Source organism: Chelonoidis abingdonii, chromosome 4 (genome assembly GCF_003597395.2).
Source record: "Chelonoidis abingdonii isolate Lonesome George chromosome 4, CheloAbing_2.0, whole genome shotgun sequence".
Lineage (NCBI taxonomy): Eukaryota > Metazoa > Chordata > Testudines > Testudinidae > Chelonoidis > Chelonoidis abingdonii.
Genome location: NC_133772.1, coordinates 91,997,964 through 92,011,367, shown reverse-complemented (window position 1 = coordinate 92,011,367; position 13,404 = coordinate 91,997,964). Strand labels below are relative to the sequence as shown.

Below are 13,404 nucleotides of genomic sequence, written 5' to 3'. Positions count from 1 at the left end.
TTGGGGTGTAGGCTGGTGGGGCTCCACTGGCATCTGCGGGAGCAGAGTGGTTGGAGCATACTGGCAAAGCTGTGGGCTGCAGAGTATTGGGGTGCACTGGAAGAGCTGGGGTGCTATAGTTCTCTCATCTTAGCTGGCAGCCTCTCTCGTCTTCCCTAGTATTCATCCCTATTTATCCCCCTCTCCTTGCTGAAGCTCCAAACCCCAACCCCTTATTCCCCCACTCCTTTGTCCCCTAATATCTTTCCCTTTCCCTCCCAACAAGCATTCATATGTCTAATTTCCTCCCCCACAATGAAACTGCCACCTTTGATTCACAAATTGCAGCAACTTCCAGCCGCTCAGTCCCAAACTCCTTTTCTCTTAGTTGGGGACTTATGATTTACTTTTCCTTAGTTCTGTTAATTGAAGGGTGGGCTCACGGCCATTAAGAGGTCTGTCATTCATCCAGTCATTGGAAAAAATAATTCCAACTTCACAAATATAATGATGGGGTCTAAATTAGCTGTTTCCACTAAAGAAGGAGATCTTGGAATCATGGTGGATAGCTGTCTGAAAACTTCAGTTCAATGTGCATCAGTGGTCAAAAAGTTTAATAGAATGTTAGGAACTATTAGGAAAGGGATAGAAAATAAGAGAGACAAAGTACAATGCCACTATATAAATCCACGGTATGCCCACACCTTGAATACTGTGTCGAGTTCTGGTCACCTCATTTCAGAAAGGATGTGGGACTGGAAAATGTTCAGAGAAGGGCAACAAAGATGATCAGGGATATGGAATGGCTTACATACGAGGAGAGACTGAAAAAAATTAGGGCTGTTCAGCTTAGAAAAGGGATAATTGAGGAGATATATGATAGAGGTCTATAAAATCATGAATGGTGTGGAAAAAGTGAACAGAGAAATGTTATTTACCTTTTCCTACAATACAAAAACCAGGGTCCTTGATAAAATTAATAGGAAGTAGGTTTACTACAAGCAAGAGGAAATACTTTTTCACACAATGCACAATTAACCTGTGGAGCTTACTGCTATGGGATGTTGTGATAGCCAAAAACACAACTGGGTGGGTGGGTGAGTGCGGGGTGTGGGGGGGGGGGAACTAGACAAGTTCCTGGAGGAAAGGTACATAAATGGCTATTAGCCAAGATGGTCAGGGAGGTAGCCCCATGCCTGGAGTGACCCTTAACCTCTGACTGCCAGAAGTCAAGAGAGGAAGGCGGGGTGGATATCTCCAGAATTGCCCTGTTCTGTACATCCCGCTGAAACTCTGGTATTAGCCACTGTTGGAGACTGTATAGTGGGCTAGATGGACCATTGGTGTGACTTGATATGGTAGCTCTTTTTTTATTTTTTTTATTAGTACCTCTCAGTTTAAACAGTATAAGGCAGCAAAAGAAAACCATTTGGTGATGGGGGCTTTAATTCCGGAAGCCCTGGGTCAAATGACCCCAAATTTGGATCACTAACACTACCATGTCCTCTTTTGAGGCACACCAAATTTCAAAGCAATCAGTGTTACAATTTGGATTCTAGAGCACTTACAGAAGTCAAGTTTTAAGCATTTATAATGCAAAGAATTGAACTCTTAGCTGCTTTTCTAGTATTGGCACATGCACAGTGTAAAAATGTACATTTTCTTAAATACCACTCTCAACTTGGGTCCCCCAAAGATTTAGAGAATGCCATACAACACCTTGGGCAAAACTTGACAGATGAGACCATTTTGATCCACATTGCATCAATAGTTCTGTCAAACTATAGTTCTGTCAAAACAAAAAAAATCCTAGAAACTTTTCAACTTTTCTGTAACTCCTGGCTTAAATGACTCCAACTTTTTGAATCCCTAACCTTGCCCTGCACCTCGTGAGGCATGCCAAACTTCAAAGAAATCCAGCTAAGCATGTTGATTTTAGAGCAGTGGTTCTCAAAGCCCGTCTGCCGCTTGTTCAGGGAAAGCCCCTGGCGGGCCGGACCTGTTTGTTTACCTGCTGCGTCCACAGGTTCGGCTGATTGCAGCTCCCACTGGCCACAGTTCACTGTTCCAGGCCAATGGGGGCTGCGGGAAGCGGCGCGGGCCGAGGCTTAATGTGATTTCCCTATTCCTTGACTCTTAGCTGTTTTTTGGATTTTAACGTTGTTTGTTACAGGAAAAGCACGCCCTTCAGAAATGGACAGGATTTATTCAGAATCAAATGAGGAAAAGTAAGTGGAAGCTTCCAGCTGAGAATTTTAAGGTTCCATACATTGTTTTGTTTTAGTGGATAAAGGTGAATTATTTCCTGTCCTTGGCCCTACACACAGCAGCTGTCCCCAGAGTCACTAACATCTCCATTAAACCCAAAGGACAGAGGGAGCTTCGTTGGTACAATAAGGGGAAGTTCTACAAATATTTCATAGCAGTAGGTTTTTTGAGGTGTGTTAGGGTTCCCTCCCCATTCTGAACTCTGGGGTACAGATGTGGGGACCTACATGAAAGACCCCCTAAACTTATTTCTACCAGCTTAGGTTAAAAACTTCCCCAAGGCACAAATCTTTCCTTGTCCTTGGATAAGTACTGCTGCCACCACCAAGTGAGTTAAACAAAGATTCAGGAAAAGAACCACTTGGAGTTCCTGTTTCCCCAAAATATTCCCGCAAGCCCCTTCACCCCCTTTCCTGGGAAGGCTTGAGAGTGACCAGGGTGAGTACAGATCAGACCCTTGGGTTTTTAGTGTCCTAAAAACCCAATCAGATTCTTAAAAAACAGAACTTTATAATAAAGAAAAAGTAAAAGAAGCACCTCTATAAAATCAGGATGGAAAGTAATTTACAGGGTAATCAGATTCAAAATACAGGATTTCCTCTCTAGGCAAAACTTTAAAGTTACAAAAACTTTAATGTTACAAAAACCTCCCTCTTAGCACAGGAAAAATTCACAAGCTAAAACGAAAGATAATCTAACGCAGGAGTCGGCAACCTTTCAGACATGGTGTGCCGAGTCTTCATTTATTCACTCTCATTTTAAGGTTTCACGTGCTGGTAATACATTTTAACGTTTTTAGAAGGTTACTGTATAAATCTATAAACTATTGTTGTACGTAAAGTAAACAAGTTTTTAAAAATGTTTAAGAAGCTTCATTTAAAATTAAATTAAAATGCAGAGCTTATCAGTTTAGTGCAGTGGTTCTTAACCTGGGGTGCACTCCCACCCCCGGGGCAGGGCCAGTGCAAGGATATTTTGCACCCTAGGCGAAACTTCCACCTTGCGCCCTGCCCCCCGCACATCAGTTCATTGAAGGGCAAATCCCAATGAGATTTTATAGACCCCAGGGGCCAGCTGTGCCCAGGGGCTGTTCCTAGACCAGGTTCCCCCCTCCCCTTATCATGCCCATGGCGGTCACACATGCTGGCTCCACGTGGCGGCAAAACAGAGTGCTGAGGCAGTGAGAGGGGGAGAGCTGTGGGAGGGGCAGCGGCGGCGGCTTACACTTCCGGGAGCTGCAGAACCCGGGCGCAGTGAGGAAGGAGCTGGGGGGTGCGCCTACTTGGGCTGCGGCCCAGTGCTGCCCCCAGGAGGCTCCTGCAGTGGATGCCTGCGGGCGGCAGTCCCCATGCGCTCCCTGGCTCTCCCCTTGCTGTGCTTGGGCTCTGCGGCTCCCGGGAGTGTGAGCCGCCACCCCTCCAGCAGACTCAGGGCCCCGTGCCCCGGCGGCTCTCAATCCCGGGAGCCACAGAACCCGAGCACAATGAGGAGAGAGCCAGGGAGCGCATCTGCCGCCTTTCTGGGGTCCTGGCCGCCGGCCCCGCTAGCCTCCTGCCGTTTACTCAGCTGGCAGCAGGCTGAGCGGGGCTGGCAGCCGGGACCCTGGCTGGCACCCCCGTGCCAGGCAAAATCAGCTCGCGTGCCACAGGTTGCCGACCCCTGATCTAATGCATTTCCTTGCTATTACTTACTATTTCTGTAATATTAGATGCTTAGTTCAGATATGGCTTAGGGAGATGTATTTTCCCTGCCCTGGTTCCTCGCTGTCCCGGAGAACACAAAGGAACAAAAAACAAAAACCTTCCCCCACAGATTTGAAAGTATCTTCTCCCCTTATTGGTTCTTTTGGTCAGGTGCCAACCAGGTTATTTGAGATTCTTAACCCTTTACAGGTAAAGGAGGGATTAATTCTTTACAAGTAAAGGTGTCATCAGAAAAAAAAAAAAAAAAAGCGGGGGAGGGGGGATTGGGGGGAACAGCACTATATTTTCCGGAACTTCTTTTCTGCTCTCTAGTATTGGGATCAGCTCTGCCAAGAGGGCTTGGATTGAATTATTTTCTAAACATAAAAATAATTAAATCCTGCCCATTTTAGAAACTTGTTAAAGATAGTATCATTGAAGAATGACATCCCTTGTGTGGGTTTACACACTAACAGTTTTTCTTTTCTCTCAGTGATCATACAGAACGCATCAGAAGGCAAAGGCGTTCCTCGGTGAGTGTGACTGAATAAGTTTTATCAATATTGGAAGCTGATATAGATGAGCCTGCTTTTTTCCCTAGCATACGGAAAATCCTCAGAGTCAAAAAAGAGTGAGTCAGGGTTTGCCTACACATCTCTTTCTGATGGTCATTCTAATTACTTTTATAGTGCAGTGTGGCCACTTACTCAGTAAGCATCTACATTAAAGTGTCGTTTCTGCCAATGTAAGTCACACACTACATCAATTTAATAATTCCACTTCTGTGAAAGTGGAATGCTTAAGTTGATGTAATTAAGTCAATGCAATGTCTGTGTTGTCATAGCTTCCTACTCAGATTTGAACCTTAGCATTCATAAACTGAGAAGCTAGCATGAACCCTCTAAGCTTAATTACCAGCTTAGATCTGATATCGCTGCCACCAGCCAAGTGATTTCCAGGGCTTGTCTCCCTCTCTGGTCTCCATAATCTTCTCGTGGGGGACCCCAAGACTCAGAAGCCCTGGTCTTATCACAAACGGAAATAAACCATCTCCCCCCACCTCTCTCCACCCAGGGCAATCAGCGATCTCTGGGCTAACTGAGACGTTATGATGCACCGTCTTTACATCAACAATACCAAAAGCATGTTTCCTCTCTTCACAAAGACGAAAACCCAAAGACAAGGAAACAGAAAAGATTCTATCTGCTCTTCCCCCTTGCTTCTTCCCCCTGGGACATAGAAGAGTTAAACACATAGACAGTTTCCTCCCCACCCCCGTCTTCCTTTTCTCCCACCAATTTCCTGGTGGTCACTAAAACAAAAAATCAAAAGGTCTAAAGAAAGCAAAAACTTTTAATAAAAAAAGAAGAAAGAATAAGAATAAACAGTTCTCTGTAATCTAGATTGTAAGATAACAGGGTTTCAACTTATAGAAAATAATAAAATAGAAAAGGATAAGGCAGCGCCTTATCCAAAACACATACAGATTTAAAGACTTATTAGCCAAATACACTTCTAAAGAATCTCACCAGCCGATTACCAACAGATGCAAAACAGCAAACCATTTAAAAGACTTCTTTTTGCTACCTTTGTTTAGTACAACTTGGGAAACAGAAGATTAAGGACGGGAAATAGATCTTCTCATAGCTGAGAGAGCACCAACAGACAAAAGACCCATAACACAAGAAACACCACGCAAATTCGCTCCCTTAAGCCTTTGAATCACCGTTTTTCCTGATTGCTCCTCTTTCCAAGGTGTTTTTCCCTTTGTTAACCCTTACAGCGGTAAAAGAAACATTAACCCTTAGCTATCTGTTTATACATAAAGTTGTTCAACACCGGAGTCGCAACCTTTGGCACGCGGACCCATCAGGGAAATCCCGCGTGTTGGGCCGGACAGTTTTGTTTACCTGGCAGCATGCGCAGGGTTTGGCTGATGCAGCTCCCACTGCCGTGGTTTGCTGTTCCAAGCCAATGGGGGCTGCGGGAAGCAGTGGCTAGCACATCCCATGGCCCACGCTAGTTCCCGCAGCACCCATTAACTTGGAATGACAAACCGCGGCCAGTGGGAGCTGTGATAGGCGAAACCTGCAGACGCTGGTTGGTAAACAAACCCTCTCGGCCAGTCAGCAGATTTCTCTGATGGGCCACGTGCCAAAGGTTGCTGATCCCTGGTGTAAGCACTGTGCTGCTTACATTGCCCTTTGTCACCAGGGGCTGACAGCCAGAGCCCATTGCTGCCCTCCCAGTAAGGAATTGGGGGTGGTGGGGAGGAGAGCCGGAACCTCATCTCTGCTTTCCAGTGATAATTTGAGAGAAGGTGAGAAGGAGATCCTGAGCCGAGGTGGCCTCCTAGTGAGGGATTGAGGAGGGGTAAGAGGGGAAGGAGAGTTGGACCCCTGCCAGCTACCTCTTGTGTGTGTGTGTGTGTGTGTGTGTGTGTGTGTGTGTGTGTGTGTGTGTGTGTGTGTGTGTGTGTGTGTGTGTGTAAGGACAGCCTGAGCTTCATCTGCCTCCCGGTGAGGAATGTGGGGAGGGTGGAGGGAGAGTCTGAGCGCAGGTGGCGGAGCATGGGCTGTCAGTGCCCCCACACTGTCAGTTAAATCTGTGGAAGTGCTCCTGATGAGGATGCACACCGCTGACAAAGGAGCATAGTGTGGACATTAAAAATCAAATTAATTATTGCAGTGGCTGTATGTTGACTTAATTTTGTAGTGTAGAAATGTCCTCGGTGTTCTCCATAGCATATAGAAATAGCCTTTTGGTGGATATACTGGTGGATCGGACAACTATTTAATAGTCCATATGTTGCATCATGGAAGAGAATGGAAGCATTTCTATTGACAAAGTGACATCACACAGTTTGACATGGTTTCTGTGGAAAGATTTATAATTTAAGAAAAAACATACATGGAGCTCATCTAGTATCTTTCTGACAAAAGTGAAAGAACTCATTATTGAAAGGGACAGCCTTATGTACCTTATTGTCTAATAGAAGAATTGGAAGTGCTTAAAACAGTGAAATGAAACATATGCTCAGAAATTCAGAATGAGCTCTCTGCCTGAGATGTACATCTTGTATGATTGCTTTAAAAATTCCTAAGAGGTTTTAAGAGTTGCTGCACACTCATCTTCCTTTGGTCATTAACATCTCTTTAAAAAAATCTTATCTTCTGCACCAGTGTGCAATACCAAATTAACCTTACTGTCTCATCCATTTTCTAATGTCCCAATCCTGTGCACTACTTTTCTCAGATGGAGTTTTGTACTGTCTTGCTTTTTGGAAACTGTCCTTTGTGGTAGGTGAAGTTCGAGAAATCAGGAAGCAGCAGCAAAATGTTTGCTTGATTAGCATTCTGATCATAGTAGAGTAGAGGAGAGAGATGGTCTGTATTGGAACATGTTACTTATTTGCTAGCTTTCCTGAGTGCCTGATCTTTTGTAGGAGACCAATTGTTGAAGCTGCAGAAATCATCTTCTCAACTATTATAAATATTTCTTTTTAGATTTTAAAAGCTCCGCGGAGTCCTCTCAAGGACCTTGGGAGTGGGAATGAATTCACTCAGGTAGGCATTAAGCCTTTACTTGTTAATATTTTTAATGGCTGCAGTCTGTTCAGAACAAATGTCATTGATTGAGTCACCTCACTGGTATTGCTGCACATGCAGAAACTCTTGTTATAACTGCTCAAGAACATGAATGCTTCAGTTGCTAAAATTCTGTGGACTTCTTGTAACATTTATCTGATATTTTGTAGGCTAACTAAAGTGTTTATTTCCAGTCAGTTTTTTTATTTTTTGTATTTTAGTTAACAAAAAGCAAACTTATTTAAAGTAAAAGGAGAGGGAAAATAACAATAATTAACAATTAGTAGATATTAATTGCTTTTGTTACAGTCCACGAGACTTACAGTTTTAAGGCTGATTAGTGTTTATAGACTATTGTGGCAGTTAAAATGATTTTACATATGTAAAGCTAAAATTAACTTATTAAAAACTAGGCAGCAAACTCTCTATTTAAGGTCAAGGTTAACAAACATTAATATTTTCATTTTATACAGAGTAACTTTTAGTACATGATTTAGTTCAAGTATACGTCTGCCACCCCATAGTACGTGTGGAGGTAGTCCCAGCCATTCTGCAAGTTTGTAATGCACTCCTTTAAATCTGTGCTCTAGGATATACATGGACTACTGTTTGTTACACTATGATAAATATGGATGTGGAAAATTTAACTTACTCACCAGAAGGTATTTGCTCTGTATTTGTGGTTTTCATTGATCACAGAATCAAAATTTTCAATTGTTTGCGTGTCCCATTTTTCACTGAGGAATACAAGAAAGATATACAGGATGCCAGTATTTGACCTTTGAGCTTTTGAATGTGGCTAGTTAGTTTCTGTTTCTTTCTTTTATTGTCTATTTACTTAATCACTATGTTGGCCATTTTTCTTTGTTTCTTCAACTCCTGTCTACCCCAGCAGTCTCCTCCTGTATTATGTAGAGTAGGGTTTTCAATCTGTGGTCCGCGGACTCCTGTGGGTCTTCAGACTATGTTTAAGAGGTCTGCAAACGGTTGTTGTTACCATAGAACAGTGGTTTTCAGCCTGTGGTCCATGAGCCTCTGGGGGTCCACAGACTATCTAAGATTTCCAAAGGGGGTACATACCTCCATTTAAAATTTTTTAGGGGTCTGCAAATGAAAAAGGGCAAGGCACAGAGGCACTATTGATCAGGCTGTTTATCTTCATATTTAGTTAGTGGCAAGAGCAATTACAATGAGTCTTAATGAATGTCATTCAGCATATGTTCACTGTCAGTGAACAAAAGGTGGATGTTTTCCAACAGTATATGCAAATAAGGCCTGAGATACTTACATACAGTATAGATGCCAAATCTGGTTCCAGTGTGAAGAACAGCTCACAATCCACCATGTTAGGGATCTTCCCAAGAACAGATGTCTCCAACTCTCAAGGCTTTTGTTAAGAGAGATGTTGATCAATGTAACTCCATCATTTCTTAGTAGTTTGACTTTACTCACAATTGCTCATGTTGCTGGCATTGTTTATGATTTTTTAAATACATTTAGAAGAATTCCACAGAATTAGTCTTGTTGCAGGTATATATATTAGACCCTGTCATATAAGTCTTCTGTATATTTCCTTAAAAAGTGATCCTCAACCTTGCTGAGATTCAGAGCTGCTGGATCTGTGAATGGAGTCAGAGAGTCATAGAGCTGTGAAGTCCTAACATTCCATTGCACTGTTTATCTTGTGACAGTGTCATCACAGTGACGTAATATGAACAGTGCTATTGCAAGACACTGTACTGCGGTTATTTTGTGATTCTTTGATACATCTTTTCCCACAGTAGTGAGGATGGTGAATCTTTGTTTCTTCCCATCCTTCTTGGCTACTTGGTAGGATTGAGAGAAATTCTGTAAATCCCTTCTTGGCACCATGTGCATTTTCTAGTATGTCAGGAAGTATGAGAAATATTCCCTGTCCGTAGTTTTCTACGTACTGTACCTGAGAGACGACTGATTTTTGAGGGGAAGACTCCACAATAGCTGCTTGCTCTAGGGTGGGGATCTGTAGGTTAGGGAAAGGGAAGTCTGAGAAAAGCTGTAGATGGAATTACTGTTCTAGCTAAATTAGGCCTCACTATATTGAAATCTGAAACCGTGCATCAGATATATCACATTAGCCTGGAGAATAGTTTAGTGCAGAAGATGTACTTTAAGGGCTGCATCCTTAAATCTAATTGGTTCTCTTCTGTATAACTTTGTGGATTATATGTAAACTCCAGTTGTTGTGCTCTGATGAGCAGTTAAAGATGATAGTAAATGCATTCCATGTATTGTCCACCCATCTTTTCCAAGGAATGGTTTGCTGGTTTATATGGAATAAGATTAATAGTCACCTGTAAATCATATTGTTGTGGTCTCTCTCTATCTTTAGGATTATGACACTGAGAAGCGTCGGAAGAACTCTCGCCGCGTCAGCTTTGCAGATACCATAAAGTACGTTTAATCTGAACAGTCTAATCTGATCTACAGATTGTTTATGTATAAATGTACATCCCAGGCAGTGAGCTGGTGGCCAGTGAAACTGATAGGTTTGCATAAATGCATGAGAATTCAAGTGAAGGAATTGAATATTGGTGGCGGGAGTAAATTGAAAGTCAAAGACCTCAGGAATTTGAAGAGGTCCGTAACCCATTCTTCTGCTTGTCTTGAAAAGAAGGCAAAAGGAAAGATTTTTATAACTAGAATTTTTTCATTGTGTCATTAATTCACTTTTGTGGCTTTCATTTTAAGTCCAATAATTTCCCATGGGAAGTTGGAGTAATTTCCGGAAGTTCTTGTCTTTCTGAGCATTTGTCTTCAGGTATTTTGTAGAACATACAATACAGAGAAGGGCTGAAACCAAAAGTAATTTTTTTTTTTACTTGGTTTTAAACAGAGCATCCTTTGCTCCAGTAGAGAGAATTTTATGTAGCTTATACAATGGCTATTCTGTTCTTTGTTTCAGAGTTTTCCAGACAGATCTTCAAATTAATGTGATAGAGCCAGAAAATACAGGTAAAGACTCATTTCTCTTTCAATTACAGGGTCTACAGATCTGTTAGCCAAGTGGGTTTTCAGCATGCATGCAGCTACATAAGCAGAACTAGACCTGTCAGTCACTGATAGGGAAGGGGGCCAGCTGTCAGTGACTGACAGGTCTGATTCAGCCTATGTAGCTGCATGCAGTCTGAGAGCCCATTAGTTAACAGTTTTGTAGATCATGTAACTAAGAAAAGAAACTTTTGATAGATCAAAATAAACGATCCTATTTTATATATTTAGCCATTTGTATTCAATTTCTACAGATCCAGCAGAATATCCTATCTACTCCCAGCTCCCAAAAGTTTGTGTAGCAAGTACCTGAAAAGAGTTAACAGAACTTCAAGCTGTTCTGTTCCTCTGGTTTTCTGACTGTGAGAGGGCACAACAAAAGTCAGAAAGTGTAGAACAACTTTTTCCTGCAGTTAGTTCTTATCTCTGAATGTCTTGATGTCGCTTTTCATATTGTTGCTTTAATATTTGTATTCTCATTTTATTTTTAGAGACAGCAGCAAATATAAGGAATCAAATCCTATTTAATCAGTAAGTTTGGAAAATTGCTTTTTGCACACCTTAAGAGCTCTGCTCTGAGGGAGGAAAATTCCTTGCATGATACAACCATCAAAATTAATGTTTCTCTCAAAAACAAAATTAAACATGGCATACTCTTATTTTAAAAAATTAGTTTGGGGGGTTTAGCTTGGTTATGGAAACGATAATCTTGAAGAAAGCACATGTTCAGTTCAGCCACTCAGAATAGTAAGGCTGCATGGGTCACGGTATTCACCACTAGTCATAGCTCCCAAAGAATCTAGAACAGCTTCTTCTTCAAGCTTTCTGCTGCTAGTGATGTTTAGTTCTATGAAGATAGTGGAAGTCTTTAGAAAATAACAAAGCCTAGATTTTTCCCAGAGATTTATAAAGGATGGACAGAAATAAGATGTGTATGTTTCAAAGGCTTCCACTCCCTATGCAGTACCACAGTGGTGATATTTGCACTTTAAAAAACAATTAATAGGACAGGGAAGATAGTTTGGATCATATCTATACTAGATAAAAATATTTTTAACATGTTAGCTCTTTAAGGTGACCCCTATTGAGTTTACTAATTCATGCTAAAAATACATCTCTTTTCATAGTGAAGACAAGCCCATGGAATCTGGGCTCTAAGGCCTTATCTAGATGAGGGGGAATGTGGTAGTGTTTTAAAAAAAATATTAGTGTGATTTTGATTAAAGTGTGTAAAACATATTGATGCATCTCATGGATGTAGAGTTTGATGCCTTTAAAACATTTTAGTTGGTGAGGGAGGAGCTTAGGATTGGCTAAGAACAACTAACATTTTTAAAGGAGTCAAGCCCTGTCTAGGTACTAACATGCTTTAAACCAACCCTCTTCCCACCTCTCCCAACCCCTCTCCTTCCCCCCATTTTTCCTTCATTGTGCGAAAGTCTATCAGTCCTGAAAGAGCAGTAAAGGACTCTGAAAAGAGGGGGCATCAGAAGTCACACTGAGAGGAGTTCACTTGTTACTCCCCTTTCCCTGAGATGGAATGACTGGAGCCTTTTAGTTTACAGAAGATTGAACTCAAACTGCCTTGTATCTCATTAGGATCAGAAGGAGATAACCTAAAGCAGAAGGTCTGGGCTTAGAATGAGGAATTAATTTCAGCCCTTCTCTCTTTCTCAGTGGCAAGTAATAATTCACCCGTACGCAAAATATTTGGGATGGGCAGTATCATCTTTACATGTAATGTTGCAATAATTCCTTGGGTTAAGGGCTTTCTTCAACCTTATTGGACTGTAACTTTGTATGTTACAAATCTACTCATAGCATCTGTTACCTGCTGTTCCATACCTGAATGCTGTTCCATGCCTAATGCTCACTTCTTGTTATACTACTGAAATAAGATCCCTGTGTTTTGAAATCTTTTAGTAAACTGTTTATGTAAAACTATTTTTTTTAGAAATGAAGGGCCTGAAACTGTTCAGTGCGAGATTACTGGTAAGTTTGAAAGTAGATTTCTTTATTAACAAGTTACTTTTGGCCAAAATTGCTTATTGTGAAAAAGGATGTGAGCAGTCCTGGAACAGTCTGTCTGTTAATGAAGAGAACTGTTGTGTAACTGGGGTTTTTGCCCCATAAACTGCTTGGCAAGCATCCTGCTGTAGGACCTCAGCTACTTCCTCACAAGAAATTGATGAAAACTTATTTCAGGGTATATTTGTCTTAGTTGGCTGTATTTTTGTTCAGTCCACACTCAGTTACTGATATATGTAGAGTAAGTTCACAGATCTCCATTTCCTATGATCCCAAACTCAATGGATGCAATACTTTTTTCTCTTAAAAGGGATGGACACTTTGCTTCATGCCCCAATTCAGACACCTGTGCAGCAGACGGAGGTATGTGAAGACTTTCACTCTTTCATGCTGAGAATATTTGGGTCCAAAATCTATTGCATTCATTTGTGTAGGAAGTTGTGAGCTCAGGTATGCAGAAGAGACTTTTGTGCCAACTGCCTTTTCATAGCTAGGAGAGCTCACCCATGCTTCTCTCATCTAGTGATCTTCTTTTGAAGATGGAGGCAAGAATAGATACATTAACCCATAATCCCTATGGCCACTGCATTGTTCCAGAAAGATAGTAAACAGTTGGTGTTTGAGCATGTCTCTGTAGTTTTCCCTACTGACTCAGGCAGTGAAAACCCCAACCTTGCAGCTAATCTTATTGTAATCATGGTCAGGTAAATCAGTGAGCTTGTGTGTTACGCTTCACTCATGCATCCTGGGAAGATGTAATCCAGTGTTGTGAAACATGCTCTTGCTTCTTTTTTTTCCAGGCAGGCATTTGCCAAGATACTTGCTGCTGT

General features: G+C 41.7%; 1 protein-coding gene across 2 annotated transcripts in view; it reads left to right on the top strand.

The window, feature by feature from the left end:
* Nucleotides 1-13,404, top strand: part of KNL1 (kinetochore scaffold 1) — a 50,227-nt gene that overhangs the window by 2,155 nt on the left and 34,668 nt on the right. For both annotated transcript variants that reach the window (XM_075065468.1, XM_075065469.1), the window contains exons 2-9: nucleotides 2,153-2,207; nucleotides 4,423-4,462; nucleotides 7,436-7,495; nucleotides 9,888-9,949; nucleotides 10,461-10,510; nucleotides 11,038-11,077; nucleotides 12,501-12,538; nucleotides 12,885-12,937. In XM_075065468.1, the coding sequence (XP_074921569.1) occupies nucleotides 2,173-2,207; nucleotides 4,423-4,462; nucleotides 7,436-7,495; nucleotides 9,888-9,949; nucleotides 10,461-10,510; nucleotides 11,038-11,077; nucleotides 12,501-12,538; nucleotides 12,885-12,937 (378 nt within the window). In that variant the 5' untranslated portion in view covers nucleotides 2,153-2,172. The remainder of the gene's footprint in view (nucleotides 1-2,152; nucleotides 2,208-4,422; nucleotides 4,463-7,435; nucleotides 7,496-9,887; nucleotides 9,950-10,460; nucleotides 10,511-11,037; nucleotides 11,078-12,500; nucleotides 12,539-12,884; nucleotides 12,938-13,404) is intronic.